Source organism: Opisthocomus hoazin, chromosome 6 (genome assembly GCF_030867145.1).
Source record: "Opisthocomus hoazin isolate bOpiHoa1 chromosome 6, bOpiHoa1.hap1, whole genome shotgun sequence".
Classification (NCBI taxonomy): Eukaryota; Metazoa; Chordata; class Aves; order Opisthocomiformes; family Opisthocomidae; genus Opisthocomus; species Opisthocomus hoazin.
The window spans coordinates 56930922-56951270 of NC_134419.1; the positions used below are offsets into that span (position 1 = coordinate 56930922).

Below are 20349 nucleotides of genomic sequence, written 5' to 3' on the forward strand. Positions count from 1 at the left end.
AAAAGAGTGACCAGGGATTAATTAAAAACCTTATACTTGTCAGCTCTTGAATAATGACAGGGACAATTTTTGCTTTAGTTTCCTGCCTTCAAGCGTTTTAGTCTGTAGTGGATGGTCTTTTGAGCATTGTTCTAAAATCTCTTTTCCTTAAATAGAATATCAGCTTAAATAGTTAGGAAGAGAGGGTACATTATGAGATGATAAGCACCAGGTAGGTCTGTGCCTGTCCCACCACTCACTCCTTTATTTTACCCAAGCAATTGTTATTTACACTCCAAAGTATCTTTTTTTCTTTGCAGGAAGAAGGGAGGGTTGTGAGCTGACTTCCCATGGTAGATTTTGGGACAAAAATAACCTGGGGCTTACTTGTTCATGGTGTGGGTATAATTGCAAAAAATTGCTCGAATTTGGTGTGAGGGAGAGATTGTACTGAAACAGGTCTCTATATTCTGAGTAAGCTCTAGGTTGCTTGCTGTGATAAATCTCCCATATACAGAGAATCAAATCACTTATGAAACAATGTGAAAAAAGCCTTGAAGATCCCAAGAGATGCTGATGCTGTTATCCACCAAGATTGGTGGGCCCTCTAATAAAAAAGGCTTGTCAGACAAGGAAAGGGACAGCTTAGAGAGAAGAGACTGTTCCATTGAGGTGGCAAGAGCAGGAAATTGTGTTGGGCTGCTGGTCTTATTCATTGTTTAGGGCTGGAGTTTTCAGTAAAAATCAGGGAACATGTGCTTTGTTCATAAGCTCAGAGAAAGTGCTAGGAGTTGTACCTCCAGCACAGCCAGATTAGTAGGGTTTTCTGCATGAGTGATGCTAACAATGTTCCTTTACAGAGAGACTTGGTCTGACCCACTCTGTGACCTCTAGTACTTGAATAATGAGGAGTGTGCCTGGCTACATGAACGGTTGTCCTGGTTTCACCTGGGATAGAGTTAATTTTCCTCCCAGTAGCTGCTGTGTTTTGGATTTAGTAGAAGAAGAATGTTGATAATACATTGATGTTTTTAGTCATTGCTAAGAAATCAATGACTTTTTCCAGTCTCCCATGTTCAGCTAATGAGCAGGTGTGCTGGAGGTGGGAGGGAGTACAGTCAGGCAGCTGGCTCAGGCTGGCCGATATAAATATTCTGTACCATGGACATCACGCTCAGTTTATGAATGGGGGCTGGCCAGCAGGGGCAGGAATCTTTTTTCCGTGAGTTCGAACTTTTCCATGAGTTTGGCGAGTTCTGCAAAATTCATGAGTTCAGTAACACCTGCAAAATTTGTTTGCTCTGGGAAACCCGCAATTACTGCTTGGGGACTGGTCATGGGGCGGTGAGAAAAATTGTATTGTGTATACCTTGTTTTGCATATTCATTATTAGCAGTAATAGTAGTAGTATTTCCTTTGTTGTCTTATTAAACTGTCTTTATCTCAATCCACAAATTTCCCCTTTTGTCCATTTCTCCTCCCCATTCTGCTGGGAGGGAAGGGGAGGGCTGAGCAAGTGACTGTCTGGTGCTGAGTTGCTGGTGCTGGGTTAAACCACAACAGTGATGCTCTAAAGGGGGGTTACTCAGTGCTTAGTTGTTTTTTATAGTTTGTGCTGATCACAGTGCTGTTCACATTGCACTGTAAAAGTCCTTATAGTTCTCCATACCAGAGAGACTTAGAAAATGTGTGCAAATTCAGGCCAACTTCTTGCCTTCCAAACCTGTGGCGCCGAGTGTATTCTAGAAGTCAGATCCTAGGCAGCCCCGATATTGTCCAGCTTTGGATGTAAACAGTGTGGCGATACCCAGAAGTCAGGCTGTTAAAGGTGGCATGTGATTTCACAGCTGTGAATTCAGTCTGAAAACGAAGACATAGTCTCTGGTGTGCTCTCTGAAGGCTGCAGGAACAGCGTACCCCTCCGTGTCCACAGGCAGTGTTGCAGTTGTTGCAGATGTCACCTCCCAGAGTCTGGCAGGGATGGCTGGGCGTCCTCCTCCATCCCACCCGGCCTCCAGGGCCCATCGTGGGCAGCCTGACACCCCCCAGACAAACACACCCCAGCCTCACATTTACCCCACGCGTGTCTGAGCATCCCGGCACATTAAGGGTTTCAGTACAAACTCAGGCGTTTGTTTGTCTTTCTGATCTGTTCCCTCTTGGTAAAAAGGAGCGCTCTTTGAAATGTTTTCTTCTTCCTGCTCTCCTTGCATCTGTTTTGTTGGAAATTGTTTGTGCAGTTTTCTTCAGCCTTTTGTATGTTTTTTCTAGATGCTGAAATGTCTTGATAAAAGATTAAAGTAGGATTAATATTAAACAAAGCATACAGTTAACGTGAGAGGCATATTAAGGCTACAGGAATTTATCTGAATGTTACATAAATACTTTTTTAGATACTTTAAGGCCAAGGCAGAGACCATGTACATGATTCTTTCTCTTCCTTTTTCTCATCTGAATTATTTTCTTGAATCCTTGAGCATGTCATTTAATCCCTGTGTAATTCCCTAACTGGCGGCATGACTACTGAATGTTACCAGTTTTACATTTTACCTTCAGTCTGAGGATTGTGAGATGGTTTTGTTCGTTCTTCTTTGGCAATACAACCAGAACATAATCTGTCATAATTCGGTGCCTCCTTATGTTCCACAGAGAAAGGAATGATTACAAGACAGGCTATTAAAAGAATGCAAGTACACCTGAATCCTTGAGTAGAACACAGGAGTTTTTATAAATTAGCCTGTCTCTTGAATGATGCTCATCTATTGAAATAGAAACCATAGACTGCAGTTGTTCAAGCAGTAGGAAGGAGGAGATAAAACAGGTGGCATGATAGAGCAAAAGTATTGGAGAAATTTAGATACATGCAGCTAAAAGTCAGTTTAGTGAAGGAGTATTTGTTGTCAATATTTTATTTTTATCTCCACTTCAATCTTTTTTGAGGGTGAATTAATACTTTACCACACAAGTGTTTTATGGTTTATTCGCTGTTCCTTCCCTAAAAATTTCATCTGTTTGTATTCTATTGGAGTGTCTTGAACAAATGCTGAAATATGTATGTGATCTATTATGATATCCGATTGATTTGCTGAAACACCTAGAAATAAGAGAACTATTAAAATACAGAGCATAGTTTAGCATTTCATGTCAATTAATAATATGTCTGATTTTCCTACACCCCTCAAAGGAAGTTAATGGCTTTCTCAGTAGTGTCACTACTGTTTCAACATCTGCTATTTATAAATTATGAGAAGTTTCATTTAAAACTTAAATGGTCTTTAGTATTATAACAATAATACTAATTGAACTCAGCTGAATATTCCTTAGCAGAAGACAGTACATGAGAATGGAAGGAAAAATGAGATATGCAGTGTTCTTAATTTGTCACATACAAATTACGGGACAGGTTGCTGTAAAGCCCAGCACATTTACACTCGTTGCCTTCTTGTGGGCCATGTGTGGATGTAAACCTAAGAATTTACAACAGTCTAATTAAAGTCTTAATAGTCTAATCAAACAATTGTTTGTAGTCCAGTTACCGTAACAGTAATACAAAAAGCTAAAATTGCATATATATGTATGTTTTAGTATGTGTATATATATAAAAATATAAAATAAGCATGTAATTTATTTTGTGTGTATATGTAATTTTAACATATATATATGAAATATATGAATGTGTAATTTTAACATTTATAGATGTATAATCATATGTATACATACATGTATTCTAATAATACATTATTCTAATAATACATAACTATATATATTTATGTACAGCTTTATATATTATCTATATATATCTTTATATATGTATATTACTAAATATATGACTAGATAAAAACCCTTATATAAATATATGCACAAACTTTCTAAGGTCTGTCACTTGCTCTGGTGTTACACTTTACCTTTCCACTTTTGCTTGGGGCCCTCAGGGCAGTAATTTCATCTGGAGCAAGGGTTTATGCTGAGTCTTCAGCATCTGAAGTCCTGCCCTGGGAGGAGGTGTATGATGCTGACGGTTTGATCCTCGTCACTCTAGGATCTATTTAGAGTCATTTTTATTTTCGTTAACAGGCACTGTATTACACTTCCACCCCCCTCACCCCCCCCCATCCCCCCCCCCCACATCTGTGTGCAAGTCTATCTCGTATCTGAACTTTTACTGCTTGTGGTGTTGTTTACATATGTGGATACTTGTTTATTGTTCTCTTAGTGACCCCAAACTGGTTTTGGGCAGTTGTTAAGGTTGTGTTTCTTTATCAGTAGTAGGCCACTGGTCAGGTGTTTGTAGCCCAAGGGCTCTGATATCATCCTGTCCCTGAACTTTCACTGAACTAGAGGCCACGTCTGTACTGCTCCATATATAGTTCAGTCTCCGCACCAATAACCATGCTATAGCTACCTATTAGTTACGAAAAATAAGTATAAAAATAGACATCACACTACACAATTGTACAAAAGTAAGCAAAAACTAAAACAGCATTGCTGTCAGGTACCTATTCATTAGGTAACTGCTGTTTAAAGGTAAAACCAACCTCTAAGCAGGCCAAGGCAAGTCCGTGCAAAGAAGCATGACAGGTCCAAGGCCCTGTTGTAGCTTGACACTATGCTTGTGGCTTGGGACAAGACATGTCAGCCTCCATATTTACTGGGTTACAAAGCTGCACACAATATTTGTGTGCCCCAATGGTGTTTACCAACCTCCAGGAAGTATTTCAGGTACAATGAAGTTGCTAGCTTTTCCTTTTCTGGGGAAGCTGTCGTGGGTTTGGCCAGGACAGGGTTAATTTTCACCAGAATCCAGGAAGGGGCACAGCTGGGTGGGCTGACCCAACCCCAACCTGGCCAAACAGAGCCGGGTATTCCATACCATGTGCCATCATGCTGGGTTCCGGTGCGGGGGGCGGCGCAGTGGGAACTCACTCGTGGCTCGGGAGGGCTCAGCGGTGGTTCGGTCCGAGAGAGCGGTTCTGTTCTGCTGGTTTGTTTTGTGTATTCCCCTTTTCTGTATCGTTGCTGTTGCTGTTTCCTTTGTTTGCTGTTCTGTTAAACTGCCCTTATCCTGACCCACCAGTTTCTGCCTATTTCTCTCCATTCTCCTCCGCACCGCGGCAGGGGGAGGGGTGGCCGCATGGCGCTTTTGTTGTCAGCCGCAGCCCAAACCAGAACATTTAATTTGGCGCCCAAGCGTGGGGTGGGGATAAAGGCAGGGCTGAGCAGTGTGTGTTTAAACAGCTTTTTTACATTTTGTTAAATTTTGTTATACGCATTTATTGTGTTAGTTAAGTAGTTGCCGGTAAAAAATGTTTCTGACTTTGATCAGATGGTTGTGGTATTTGAATCCTTATTTGCTGTATCTGTTCGTTGCCATGCTGTTCATTACCTTGGGGGAAAGGACCAGGATGATGATTTTCCTGTACTGTACAATATCGACTTGTGAGATGATAACATCACTATGCATGAAATTAGGCTTGTGTTTGCATGCGGCACTGCGGTCATTTCCGTACCTCGGATCCTACGTCTTAGAATTTGTTAATAATCGAACCCAGCCTGTGGGGAAAAGGGACGGGGATACCTTCCCCCACTCTTTTGCCCCCCCTCTCTCCCTCAGGCTGGTCCTAACGGCTTTTGAGAATTTCGAGTACCTGTGGGATGCTCAGGCCAGCTCTCTCCTTTTGTTCTGCCTCCTGAATGGGTTTCAGCTTTTGTTTAGGGTTAAACAAGTAGTTAAGAACATCGTGCAGAGACCTGCCCTGGGGCAGGATAGCTGTGAGTGGCTGGGCATGTGGGACAGCATGGGCAGATGTCTAGAGCAGTGGGCACCTCCGGTGTCTTTGAAACTCACCCCTGAGCAGGTGCAGAATCTGGACAAACTAGTAAAATATCTGCAAAAAGTGTGCTGCCACCCTGGGAACTCCAGAGAGACACAAATCACCGCAATGTGCTGGGGTCTGGCCCACACCTACTGAGCCCTGTTCAACCTGATTCAGTGCCCTAAAGGGGAAATGGGAGGCAAGCGAAGCGGCAGGCGCTGTGACTGGCGCTGCCCCCCCAGCCGGCTCTGCAGCCCCTCCAGCCCAGCAGGCAGTCACAGCCCCACCGACCGGCACCACCATTGCTGCAGCCACTGGCGTTGTCCCGGCTTCCCCAGCGGGCACGGCAGCTGCTGCAGCTCCAGCCCCAGCTCCAGCCGCAGGCATCGTGGCTGAGCCCAATAACCAACCTGTGCCGATAGCAGTCGCCCCTGCAAAACTAAAGAAAGACGCAAAGAGAGCAGATCGCTCCGGGAGGGATGACAATGAGCCAGGGTCATCTCAGGAGATAGAGACAGAGATCAGCACCCGGTCCCTGTCCCTGGGCGAGCTGCGAGACATGCGGAAAGATTCCAGCCGCCACCCAGGCGAGCACATTGTCACCTGGCTGCTGCGGTGCTGGGATAACAGGGCCAGAAGCTTGGAATTAGAGGGCAAGGAAGCCAAGCAGCTGGGATCCCTGGCCGGGGATGGGGGCATTGACAAGACCATTGGGAAAAAGGACCAAGTCCTCAGCCTCTGGAGGAGGCTTCTCTCAGGCGTGAGGGAGAGGTACCCCTTCAGTGAGGATTTTGTATGTTATCCTGGCAAGTGGACCAATATGGAAACGGGTATTCAGTACTTGAGGGAATTAGCTGTGCGGGAGCTGGTTTATAATGAACCAGACGTTGAGCAGTTACCCACAGACCCAGATGAAGTCCAGTGCACAGCATCTATGTGGAGGAAGTTTGTGTGGAGCAAACCTTCCTCATATGCCAACTCACTGGCAGTTGTAAACTGGAAAGGTAAGGAGGCACCAACAGTGGATGAGGTGGCTCTCCGACTCCAACAATATGAGGAAAGTCTCTCTTCCTCCCTTGTATCAGCCGTGGAGAAACTGGTGAAAAAACTAGAAAAGAATATGTCCTACTCCTCACCTGTACAGGCCAGTGTCTCAGATATTAGGGGCAAGCGTTTCTCTGCTCAGGAGAGGGAATACAGAGGCTACACACCACGGGGCACCCTGTGGTTCTACCTGCGTGACCATGGAGAGGACATGAGGAAGTGGGATGGAAAACCCGCCTCAAGTCTAGAGGCACGAGTGCCTGAGTTGCGAGGTAAGACAATCACCAAAGGGGATTCTGTTAGGAAAAATGCCGCTCCAGTTTCCAGCAGCCAGCTCTCCAGACCAGGTAGACAGTTTGATCTTGATTCCGATCCTCTGGAAGGGACCTCCAAGTCATTTTTACAGCAGGTGAGCAGCAAATTCTCTGACCAGGATTAGAGGGGCCCTGCCTCCAGCCAGGTGGAGGAAAGGGACAACCGTGTTTATTGGACGGTGTGGATTCGGTGGCCTGGCACGTCAGATCCACAAGAGTAGAAAGCTCTAGTGGACACTGGTGCACAGTGTACTTTAATGCCATCAGAGTTCAAAGGTCAGAGTCCATTTGCATTTCGGGAGTGACAGGGGGGTCCCAAAAGCTGAGTGTATTGGAGGCTGAAGTGAGCCTCACTGGGCAGGAGTGGCAGAAACACCCCATTGTAACTGGCCCCGAGGCTCCGTGCATCCTTGGTATAGACTATCTTAGGAGAGGGTATTTCAAGGACCCAAAGGGGTATCGGTGGGCTTTTGGCATAGCTGCTTTGGAGACGGAAGAAATTAAACAGCTGTCCATTTTGCCTGGTCTCTCGGAGGATCCTTCCGTTGTGCGGTTGCTGAGGGTTGAAGAACAACAGGTGCCAATCGCGACCACAAAGGTGCACCGGCGATAATATCATACCAGCCGAGACTCCCTTGTCCCCATTCATCAGCTGATCCGCCAGCTGGAGAGTCAAGGAGTGATCAGAAAACTCGTTCACCCTTGAATAATCTCATATGGCCAATGAGAAAATCTACTGGAGAGTGGAGACTGAAAATAGACTACCGTGGCCTGAATGAAGTCACACCACTGCTCAGTGCTGCCGTGCCAGACATGCTAGAACTTCAAAATCAGCTGGAGTCAAAGGCAGCCAAGTGGTATGCTACAATTGACATCGCTAATGCATTCTTCTCCATCCCTTTGGCAGCAGAGTGCAGGCCACAGTTTGCTTTCACTTGGAGGGGCGTCCAGTACACCTGGAATCCACTGCCCCAGGGGTGGAAACACAGTCCCACCATTTGCCATGGACTAATCCAGACTGCACTGGAAAAAGGTGAAGCTCCAGAACATCTGCACTACATCGATGACATCATTGTATGGGGTGACACAGTGGAGGAAGTTTTTGAGAAAGGGGAGAAAATAGTTCAGATCCTTCTGAAAGCCAGTTTCGCCATTAAGCGAAGTAAAGTCAAGGCATCTGCACAAGAGATCCAGTTTTTGGGAATAAAATGGCAGGATGGGCACCGTCAAATCCCAATGGATATCATCAACAAAATAGCAGCTATGTCTCCACCAACCAGCAAAAAGGAAGCACAGGCCTTCCTGGGTGTTGTGGGTTTTTGGAGGATGCACATCCCAAATTACAGCCAGATGGTAAGTCCTCTGTACCACGTGACCTGGAAGAAGAATGATTTTGAATGGGGCCCTGAGCAACGACAGGCATTTGAACAAATTAAACGGGAGATAGTTCATGCCGTAGCCCTTGGTGCAGTCTGGTCAGGGGAAGATGTTAAAAACATGCTCTACACCGCAGCCGGGGAGAATGGCCCAACCTGGAGTCTCTGGCAGAAAGCACCAGGGGAGACTCGAGGTCGACCCCTGGGGTTTTGGAGCCGGGGATACAAAGGATCCGAGGCCCGCTATACTCCCACTGAAAAAGAGATTCTGGCAGCATATGAAGGCGTTCGAGCTGCTTCAGAAGTGGTCGGCACTGAAGCACAGCTCCTCCTAGCACCACGATTGCTGGTCCTGGGCTGGATGTTCAAAGAGAGGGTCCCGTCTACGCATCAGGTGAAACAGTAAGTGGAGTAAGTGGGTCGCGCTGATCACCCAGCGCGCCCGAATGGCAAACCCCAGTCGCCCAGGAATTCTGGAAGTAATCATGGACTGGCCAGAAGGCAAAGATTTTGGAGCATCGCCAGAGGAGGAGGTGACACGTGCTGAAGAGGCCCCACTGTATAACCAGCTGTCAGAAGATAAGAAACAGTATGCCCTGTTCACGGATGGGTCCTGTCGCATTGTGAGGAAGCAGCGGAGGTGGAAGGCTGCTGTATGGAGCCCTACATGACGAGTCGTAGAAACTGCCGAGGGAGAAGGTGAGTCCAGCCAGTTTGCAGAGGTGAAAGCCATCCAGCTGGCTTTAGACATTGCCAGTCGAGAGAAGTGGCCAGTGCTCTATCTTTACACCGACTGCTGGATGGTGGCCAATGCCTTGTGGGGGTGGCTGCAGCAATGGAAGAAGAACGACTGGCAGCGCAGGGGCAAACCTATCTGGGCTGCCCCATTGTGGCAAGATATTGCTGCCCGGCTAGAGCAGTTGGTTGTAAAAGTCCGTCAAGTGGACGCCCACGTCCCTAAGAGTCGGGCCACTGAAGAACATCAAAACAACCACCAGGTGGATCAGGCTGCCAAGACTGAAGTGGCTCAGGTGGATCTGGACTAGCAACATATGGGTGAACTCTTCATAGCTCGGTGGGCCCATGACACCTCGGGCCACCAAGGAAGAGACGTGACATACCGATGGGCTTGTGACCGAGGGGTGGACTTGACCATGGACACCATCGCACAGCTTATCCATGAATGTGAAACATGCGCTGCAATCAAGCAAGCCAAGCGGGTAAAGCCTCAGTGGTATGGAGGACGATGGCTAAAATATAAATATGGGGAGGCTTGGCAGATTGGCTACATCACACTGCCACAAACCCGCCAAGGCAAGGACTATGTACTCACAATGGTGGAGGCCACCACCGGATGGCTGGAAACCTACCCTGTGCCCCATGCCACCACCCAGAATACCATCCTGGGCCTTGAAAAACAAGTCCTGTGGTGACATGGCACTCCCAAAAGAACTGAGTCGGACAACGGGACTCACTTTCGCAACAGCCTCATAGACACCTGGACCGAAGAACACAGTATTGAGTGGGTGTATCACATCCCTTACCATGGACCAGCCTCTGGAAAGATCGAGCGGTACAATGGGCTGCTAAAAGCCACTTTGAGAGAAATGGGGAATGGGACTTCCAAAAATTGGGATACCCATTTAGCAAAGGCCACCTGGTTGGTTAACACCAGAGGGTCCACCAACTGGGCTGGTCCTGCCCAATCAAAACCTCGGCGTCCTGTAGAAGGGGATAAAGTCCCTGTAGTGCACATGCGGAACATGTTAGGGAAGACAGTTTGGGTTAGTCTTGCCTCGGGCAAAGGCAAGCCCGTCCGCGGGATTGTTTTTGCTCAAGGACCTGGGTGTACCTGGTGGGTAATGAGGAAGGATGGGGAAGTCCGATGTGTACCTCATGGGGATTTGATTTTGGGTGAGAATAGTCCATAAATAAATGAATTGTATAAAGTTAATTGTTAAATAACCCTGTCACTGTCTGTTATCACTGTTATAATTGTTATGTGTTGTACCAGTAGTATCGTAGTAAGAATCGTCCAGAGTAAAGAAGGATGGACTTTTTGATGAAAAGTGGGATTGGACCTGGTTTTCAACAACTGGCACCCAGCGACTTCATCGAGATCGACATCTCCAACCTGCAGACTGTGGGCATGGGCCGCATGAGATACACCAGCCGTGACCTCTGGATGCAGTAAGTGACCGCCCATCACCACACATCACCTCCCCTGCCACGGAAGACCATTACAACAGATGGAGCCCGCAGTCATGGATTAAATGAACTCAACGGACACTTTAGAGTGGTGATCCATAGACTAAGGGAATGATATCTGGAGACAGGAGAAGTGGTGATGATCAACTGGACAATGAGGGACCTAGGCATGACGTAGATGGTATGGAATAAGAGGTGGATAATGTCCTGGTTTCGGCCAGGACAGGGCTAATTTTCACCAGAATCCATGAGGGGGCACAGCTGGGTGGCCTGACCCAACCCCAACCTGGCCAAACAGAGCAGGGTATTCCATACCATGTGCCATCATGCTGGGTTCCGGTGCGGGGGGCGGCGCGGCAGGAATGCGCTCGCGGCTTGGGAGTGCTCAGCAGCGGTTTGGTCCGAGAGAGCGGTTCTGTTCTGCTGGTTTGTTTTGTGTATTCCCCTTTTCTGTATCATTGTTGTTACTGTTCCCTTTATTTGCTGTTCTGTTAAACTGCCCTTATCGTGACCCACCAGTTTCTGCCTGTCTCTTTCCATTCTCCTCCGCACCGCGGCAGGGGGAGGGGCGGCTGCGTGGCGGTTTTGTTGTCGGCCGCAGCCCAAACCAGAACAGAAGCAAAACATGATATGTGCCTAAGTTTTCGTTATGTAGCAATGAGGCACTTTGAATGTAGCATCTCCTGAAATATTCTTTTAATTTATTATTGAGCCTGGATATTATTTTATTTACCAACATTTTAATTCTAGGACAGAGTCCTAGGATGCCACTCACCATTTCCACCTATTTCTGTTGTATTTATTTGAAGAAACTGCTTGCAGTAACAGCTTGCCAGGAGGTGTTGGTATTTCTCTCTGCTGAAAACAATGTTGGAAAAGGTCTTCGCCTAGGTTCAGTTTGTTGAGGTCTTCCCTGAGAGTAAGAAGAAACTTCTTACAGCAGAAACTCTGCAGAAATTTCTAATCTTAAATGGAAAAAATATAATTAGGTACAGATTATATACATCCGAGTGTTCTGAAGGACAGCTAATGAGGCGTTATAGTTTGGTGGGACTTTTTGGTTTTGTTTGGTTTGAGTTTGGCTTTTTTGTTTGTTTGTTTTAATAAGACCTCTTTCTGAGCCAGTATCTGTTTAGGTTCTTAGATTATGAACACAAAATGTAAGCTCAACCAATAAGATTTATACTTGTGCCTGACAAATTCATGTGTCTGATATGCCCATTAAAAATGGAATAACATATGGAACGTCACAGCATACCAAGATCCCAGCCCATGTGGATTTTGCACTGCAAAATGATGTGCTGTTACACTTTTCTTAAAATGTGAAGAGCCAACTGTGACCCTTTTGGAGGAATTTCATATGAGAAGCTACTTAGCCATACAACAAGAGGATAAATATCATCCTGGATTCATGTTTACTGGTGCAGATTTATTAAATAGTCTGTGCATTGGGTGACATTTGAGATCTTAATTTGTTACATGCTTGAGTATCTTCCAGTAGTAGACGCCAAAAACCAGTAAATGAAATGCAGAGCTTAAGGGCTGGTCATGAAAATACCACTTTTGTCAGTTCGGTTAAGCAGCGTTTAGCTTGCTTAGGCAGGATTGTCAACAGAACAGTGCTTTTGTGATGCTTCCTAATGTAAAAGTAATGAGTTCATGAAGGGAATATTGTCTCTGTGTTGCTACAGCACATCTCCAGGTGGCTTCCAGACTTCTGCATAAGGAAATTAGATCATCCTAGAGACAAAATCACAGAATCACAGAATCACAGAATAGTAGGGGTTGGAAGGGACCTCTGTGGGTCATCTAGTCCAACCCTCCTGCCGAAGCAGGGTCACCTACAGCAAGCAAAATCTAGGTTGTTTTATTTCTCAGCAGTTACAGGAATTTGCAATGCTTTCAAATAGCATTTTTGTAAAATTGTATTTGTTTTGTGTTTTGTGTATATGACTTTCAAATAGCCCTTTCTTCATAGTCTTTTTTAAATGGGCATCGATAGTCATAATATCCTGATTCATTTTTCACATTACTTTTGCCTATGTTAATATTTTATTATTAGGGAATATGGTGTACTTGTGTTTGCACTGAAAGGGCATTAGCTCATTGCAGTACTTTCCTTGCAGTTACACAACATGTAAGTTAGTGGCCTTTCCCTATAAGACTCTGAGGAGACCCATACTTAAGACCGTACCTGTTGTATTCCGAGAGTTTACTATTGCAGTTGTCAGAGATGTTCCAACTCCTGTGTGATTAATAGACTGCTTGTGATTCTCTCTTCTCATTTATTATAGCAGCGCAGCTTTCTAACAAATGAGGGTCCTGTGTTCAGTGTAGGTCTCTCTTTTGTAGAATCTTATAGATCATTAGGTTGTTATTTTAATCCTAAATTATACATGTATCGAAGCGGAAAATGTTAGAAATTGGCTTGTCATTTTTTTTGGCCTTTATCTACACAAAATATGTTTTCCTTTGTAATAAAACCTAAAAGCTTATTAACTTGCTTAGAGGGAAACATTTGTGTAATGCAAAGTAGTGGAACAAAAGTGGTTGTAGATACCTTAAAACTGTTGTGATAACATTTTATGTTTTTGTTTTATTACTAGTGCTGGACTGCTAGCCTTAGGAAAGCCCTTGGACAGAGAAAGCACTGATCGCTATATTCTGATTGTTACAGCCTCGGATGGCAGACCAGATGGGGTGAGTTTCCTGTGAAAGAATATGGGCTCTTACAATATGTAGTTAGGCACTTGAAGTAGTCTAATCGTAGTAGCTTTTATATGTGTCTTGATCAAATATATTTGTAATCTGCAAAAGTCTTCCTTTATCTCAAAAAGTTTTATATAGATAAAGCCTCTGTATTGCTAGGGTAACCTCCTCTGGTCTTGAAACAGAGTGACTTTGCTGCTACTTCTGCCTTTTTGTTGTTCTTCAACAAGAACCATTACAGTGAAGGTTTTGTGTTATTTGAATATGTGCATCTTCTTACTGTTTCTTCTCTGTGCTATTAAATAACTAGTCTTTCTTCTTACCTTCTCCTAAAAATCAGTTATGTGGGCTGATGCATTATAGATTTGTACTTTATCTAGTCAAAGGCCTTGAACTTTTTTCAGAATTGACAGATGAAAGCACTGTCTAGCTTCAATTTTTTTAAGCTCTCAGGAAGAATCTGAAAAAGTGCCCATGCAACTTCTCCTAACTCCCATTAAACAATTTTATTTTTTTATTTCCAAGTCTTCTATGTTTGCATTGGTCAGGCGTGCAGTGACCCTGCAATCAAACCAACAAACTACTGCTCACATTTGTGTTTAGTAAAACAAAATTGTGATTTTCAATTTCCATATTAAAAAACGGAGGGCTATTTAAGGATATGTGTTTATTTATCAAGCAGAAGCAATGGAATTAGTTTTCCTAAAAGTTTACAGCAATCCCAACAGAGGGAATTTAGTGCAGTTGGATTGTGCAAGGTATGTGGGAGCGCAGCAGTTCTGCTGTGAATTTGTGCCATGATGTAATAGCATAAACGGAGGAGAAGTCGCTATGTATCTGATCTTAAAACTACAGTGTATAAGGGCAGATCTAAAATAATACATCCACGTTATCTGGGCTGTTCTAGGAAGCAGTGTTCAGCTTTGAGATTGAGAAATCTTTGACAGTTTGCTAAGGAGAAATCACAAAAGCTCTGTGGTTTGGACCCTTGTTCAACCTGTCTTCACCACAGTGGAAGAAAATGTTATGTATTATTTCTATGGTATGTTTTTTTCCCTATTTTAGCTTCTTCAGCTCATAAGGTTTGCCCTCCTGCTCAGTATTTACTCAGATTTTTTTTCCCCCCAAAGTACTATGAAAGCTTTAGAACCTTTATACAATTCTGTGTTAACATGGAGAGACTATAACAGAGTCTACACCTTTTCCATTAAAAATCTGGTTATTCAGTAATTCATCCTAATATTTTGTAATTTTTTTACTTGTGAACTACTCTTCATTCTTGATAGCTATGAGTTCAATTGTTTTCGTATCTAACTTCCAGCTGTGAAATCTGAGGATTTAAATAAAAGAGTTGTGTTCTGTTTCAGACCATGTTATGCTGCTGAAACACTATCTGGGGCATAGAAAGGCTGCTGAAAAGATATTTCCTCTTCCTTTCATCTAGAGATTCATTCTCTTTGTCCTGGAACTTAACTGGACATCTCATCCATTTTAACATTTAGAAGATAATAGTTGCTTTTTAATAGAAATCCAGTTAATCATGGCATGCTGTGTAACATAAAATAGTTGTACATAAGGTGAGATACAGCTTTTTATGCTCAACTCTGTAAAAAAAAACACTAAAAAAATCTCACTGTAGGGCTTCGTTAGTATTGTCTGTGAACTATGCTGATGTAGGGTGGACTGCTTATTGCAGCAGAAATCTTTGATACTTAAGTCCGTGAGAAGTTCAGTAGCCAGGCTGGAGCAAGTAGCAGCCATGTTGTTGGGAGAGTGGTATGTCCTTTTATTCTTCATGCATAGCCTAGCCCAGAGAAGACAGGGCTAGAGGTGTGGTAATACAAAGAAGAACACCCACATTCTCAAAAGTAATTGGAATGATATGCAGATTTCAAGGACTTTTTTAGTGGGTTGTTTGGGTTTTGGTTTTTTTTAGAGAAAATTTCAAGAGTATCCCACAAGGATATCAAACAATTCGAGCCCAAAGAACTGTTGTAACATCAGTGAAAGGTATTTGTGATTGCCCAATTCTGGCATGAAACTCATCAATTCTCAATAAGCATAACAGTTCTTACTAGTACAGCAGTCACTTGACAAGCAGAAAGATGAGCAAAGAAGCAGCAGGTCACTTGACTCTTTGGTACTGAATGCTCTTGATGGATGGTGGTGTTATGTTGTTGTTGCTATAACAACAACATACACTTAGAAATGCACACCCCTGCTATCTCATTATCCGCCTGGCTCCCTCAATATCATATGTTTTTTTTTCCTGGGGTTTTGTATCTGCAGGTGGGTGTGTGTTAGTTGTTCTGACAGTGAAATGTGGTCACACTTTCTAGCTGGTGCGTGTTCTCTTTTCTGCTGCTTGATTTGGGGTCTTCATCACGCCCTCTTACCTGGCTGAAGATGATTTCTTCTGTTATGATACTTTCTGCCAGTGGTGGGTCACCTTCCTTCTTAAAATTGTCCAGTAATATGACTTACTTGATAAGCTGACTTGACTGCTCTTGCATCCTAAGCTTCTGGTGACAGTACATGAAACATAAGTGTGAGGAGTTGGCTGGGCTTGCCAGTATCACAAATGAGGCTATAGAAGTCTCCTGGCTTTTACTTTACAAACAAATTGATGAAACAGGGCAGCTCAGCCCATTAAATATCCATGCCTTTTCCATGCCAGGAAACAGTGGTTTTGACTAATTTGCCAGGCTTCCTTATGTCTTTGCACAATTTCTTTGATTTTTCATCTTTTGGACTTACTCTCTCCTATTTGACAGGCTCCTCCTGGGTCTGGGACTCATTTAAAGTTGCTAGGTGGTAACATGGCAAACTCCTCTTCTAAGGACATGAATGCTTGTTTCAACAAGTCAGTGAAATTTCATGGACGACCTTTTCTTTTTAACTAGCTTATAGAAGAAAGCAATGGTATCTCTTTATACTTATAAATTGTAAAACTACTGCTTCCCAAACTAACTCAACTGCGGTTTGTCATGAAGGTTTGCGTTTTTGAGCAATTCTGTTACGGCCTACAGCAAACCAGTTATCTGATTGAATAACTTGTTTCAACTTCCCTAGAATCACAAAATTAATTCTGCAGGCAGGTGCAACTTAATTTAAATGATATTAACATATTTTAGCTAGTAACATATAGAACCTGATTTATTTCCCTCCAACAGTGGGCTGTTTGAAACTAAATTAGAGTCAGATATACTGAAAAGGATTTTGTATTCCTTTGCCTTTTCTGTATTTGCTTGTTTCTTTAAAATTTGAAAGGTTTTTAAAGGGATAAGTCTTTATTAGGGTATTGGGGGGGGTTGTTGCTGATTTTTTTTTTTTTAGGTAGAACTTTCATCTTCAGTTACAACATGAAAAAATGTCATTTTACATTTTTGTAGTTAGGTTTTGTAAGCAACAGTCATTGGATCACAGGGTAATTCTGGCTGGATGGGATCTCGAAGAGGCAACTTAGTCCAGCTTGTTGCTCAGGCATGGCCAGCTATGGCTGCACTGACAGTTTGACTGTGGAGCAGGTTATTTAATTCATAGCCTTCAAGTATAAAGATGCATAAAAAGCCATGGTAGTACCCTTACATAGCAGAAGATGAGAAAGTTCAGTCTTTGTAATTTCAGCCAGTGAATTTGCTTCAGAAATTGTGAACAGTACTCAAGATGTTTCAATATTGATAATATTTTTCAGCTAAATTCTGTTCCGCACTAAGATTTTTAGCTATTACAACATAGATTTTAAAGGGGAATAACTTCAGCTGATTTAATTTTTAAATAATAGTGTATAAAATAACTGCATTTTAGATGGGATATTTCAGATTGTAAGCATTGCTATGCTTAGAAATTGTTGAAGCTTTCAGAAAGAAGTTTATCCCATGCTGCTTTAAAAGTTGTCTGTCTCAAGATGGTGACCTTCTTGTCTGTTCAACATTGTTCTCATAAAACTAAGAATGTTTTTCTCCATAGAGATAAGTAAAGTTCTTAGGTGAGTGAAGCCTGTATTTGAGTATTGAGTCATCAGTCTCTGGGATAAGCTCACCTGAAGCAAACAAAAAGAAAGGACCAGAAAGATTCAATATCTTTCCTACCTTTAACACTGGTCCACTTCACACACTGATTGCCATCTCCAACCCTGACAGAGTGGTCTTTGGCCCAGGGAGACATGCCAGAATGGATCTGTCTTTCCAGTTCTTCTGTCTCCAGGAGTTTGGAGGTCAGCACATGGGGCAGCAGGACACTTCCCACACAGTATCACACTTCTGCTTGGGGTACAGCAGCCCCAGCACCACTCTCCTGGGGAAGCAATGTTTCCTCCAGGCGCCTTTCCCATGATCATGGTGGTACAAATCGTTGCCTTTCTAACCCCACAAGTTACTGGATTCCTGGTTTTCTAGGGACTGAAGCTCGTCACCCCAGCAGCTGAAATCAAACCAGGCGAGCACTGTGTGCCCTGCCTGCTCCACTCTGCTGTAAAACCCATGGGATATTGGACTAGTATGCAGTATACCAGGCCCTCCTTTTTATCCCTGCTGTTCTCTAGAGAAAACTAACTGTTCCCTATCATCATCTGTGAAGTCTGTTGAACACATTTTTGCATTTGAAAACTCTGTGGTCCTGCACACATTAAAATTTTTTGGGTTTTAATATGTGGGGGTTTTTTCTGCTCATTTTTATGTGCCATTAATAAAGGGTCTAAGAGACTTTTAAGAGTGTTGCTATGGCACTAAGTATTTGAGGCTTCTATATTCTAATAAGCCCCAAGGCTTGTTTAACTGCCTTATGTTGTGTGGTGACAGTCATGTTCACCTTTTGACTTTTGGGGACTGATTATTCTCTCAAAATTAATACAGACCTGCTTATGGCTTTACCAAGCAATAAGGCTTTCCATTTAGTGGTGCGGCCCAGCTGACACTGTTTCGTCACTTTTGTATGCCTTATAATGCTTTTGACTTTTTAAAATGCTCAGCTATGCTTCCCAGGCTATAGCTGTTCTGAGTTATAACCTGGAGCATTAACAGGCTTGTGGTTTTTCTCTGACCTTGGAATAACATGACCTACCACCTGTTACTGTTAACAACAAACAATTAAGCATGCATTAATTGGGTAGTCAGGAAAATATTTTTATTTCCCTAGTAATGAGTTTAGATGGACAGAAGAATGATGTGCGAATGAAAAGATACATCCAGCTCAAATTGTTTTCACAAACTGTGGTGCGTTTGGCTGGGGTTTCAAGGCAAGAATTCACGTCTGCATTTCAGAGAGAGAAGTTAGAAATCAATATGCATGACTTCTGTTAGAAGAAAGAAAAAGCCTTCTGTGCTCTTTATTTTTGGCTTATGTGAGTGCATGTGTGTGTCAGTTCATTTACATAGAAAAACCAGGAAGCTCCATTGTATTGTCTTACTGTGTATTGTGTGATTTAAGCAGAATTAAAACCACCCGATACAAAAGTCTAGTCCTGAAAATATTCACCCAGCACTTCAGAAATGTGTTTGTGCCCAAGACATGGCAAAACAGAGCAACTCAGTGCCTAGTTTATAAAGCCATTTGGGAGTTAGTAATTCGGTATTCTTTATAAATGTCAGTCATCCAGGGTGTTTTTTTTTTCAAACTGACAGCAGCTACAGCCTTCCTTTTCAATATGGCTGAAGGAGAGCAATAACATTGATATCCCATATCACAGTCACTTTGTGGTACTCAAAAAGTAGTGTCAGGGATTCAGATTCTTTTGTTTGTCTTCAAACACTCGACCACCAGGCCACAAAACTGCTTTGGAAGTCCAGAAGAAGCTGTTGTCTGTCTGCTCTTTTGAAGTTGTGCTGTTCAGGGTATAGTCCGAGATTTGCTGGATAGGAGAGATCAGAGGCAACCTAGCTCTGGGAGGGTATCTCTGGAAGCTGTGAATCCAAGGTCTTGCCTGTTATCTGTGCCCATTTCTTCTGCAATGAACACTTCATTAAAAAATCAGAATAATTTCAGAACTGAAGACTCCAAAACTGGTTTGGGGCCATGTTTCCTCAGAAGACAGAGGCACCATCAGGCAACCCTTAGAAAGGCCGTCTGAGAGAGAACTGATTTCTTGGTGGTCTGGGCTAGCCCAGAGTAGCTGGGTGCCAATGCAGGAATCAATCTGGCATTTTTGAACACATTTTAAGTCTTTTTCTATGCTTTCTATATGTGGTTCTGGGTATCCAGCACTGGATTCCAGATTCCACTCTGATGTCTGATGCATAAAGTGAGACACTGCAATGTTTAACCTTTAAGTGTGGCTAAAATGTTCATAGGTTTGCACTGTACTCAGTACAGGAGCTTAAATCAGTGGGGCTTAGAATTTAGAAGCTCTGAAAACCATATTCGTGGCTATAGTATGCAAAAGTATAGTGTTCGTACAAGGTCATGGTAGTCCCTCTGCCACAACAATGCCCTCAGAAGGACCTACAGTTGAAAACTAGTGTTTGGTCACCTTATGATCTAGTTAAATAATTGCCACAGGCTGTAAATGAAAGCAGAATAAATATTATGGCATTCTTGATCCTAGACAAAGACGTATCAGAACAGGGAAGCCTAATAATATCTCTGTCACCGGGGCCTTGAGGCACACTGGTGTGCTTTGTGTAGACACATATACCATGCCATATTCCTCCCTACTGTCTCGTTCTTGATCAGAGCAGACCAACATTTATTTCAAGAAGGTATTCATCCACTGAGTAAACAGGAAGTAGCCTTATTTCAGTGCCTTGTGTTTCATCATGTAAGTTAGACTTGGGTATTTCAGTCGTCTTAGAAGGTCATTAATAAGTTAGAGCCTCTATCCCCTATGACACTTGAATTAATTACTTTCCTTGGAGAAAACAGGCAGCACTAGATCAAGGTAATTTAGACAAAGATTTACTACTCAAATAG

General features: G+C 43.3%; 1 protein-coding gene across 22 annotated transcripts in view; it reads left to right on the forward strand.

Annotated features, from left to right (window-relative positions):
- The window catches only part of PCDH15 (protocadherin related 15), a 1100829-nt gene that overhangs the window by 916601 nt on the left and 163879 nt on the right, over positions 1–20349 (forward strand). For all 22 annotated transcript variants that reach the window (XM_075423218.1, XM_075423232.1, XM_075423229.1 and 19 more), the window contains one exon: positions 13341–13434. In XM_075423218.1, coding sequence (XP_075279333.1) covers positions 13341–13434 — 94 coding nt within the window. The remainder of the gene's footprint in view (positions 1–13340; positions 13435–20349) is intronic.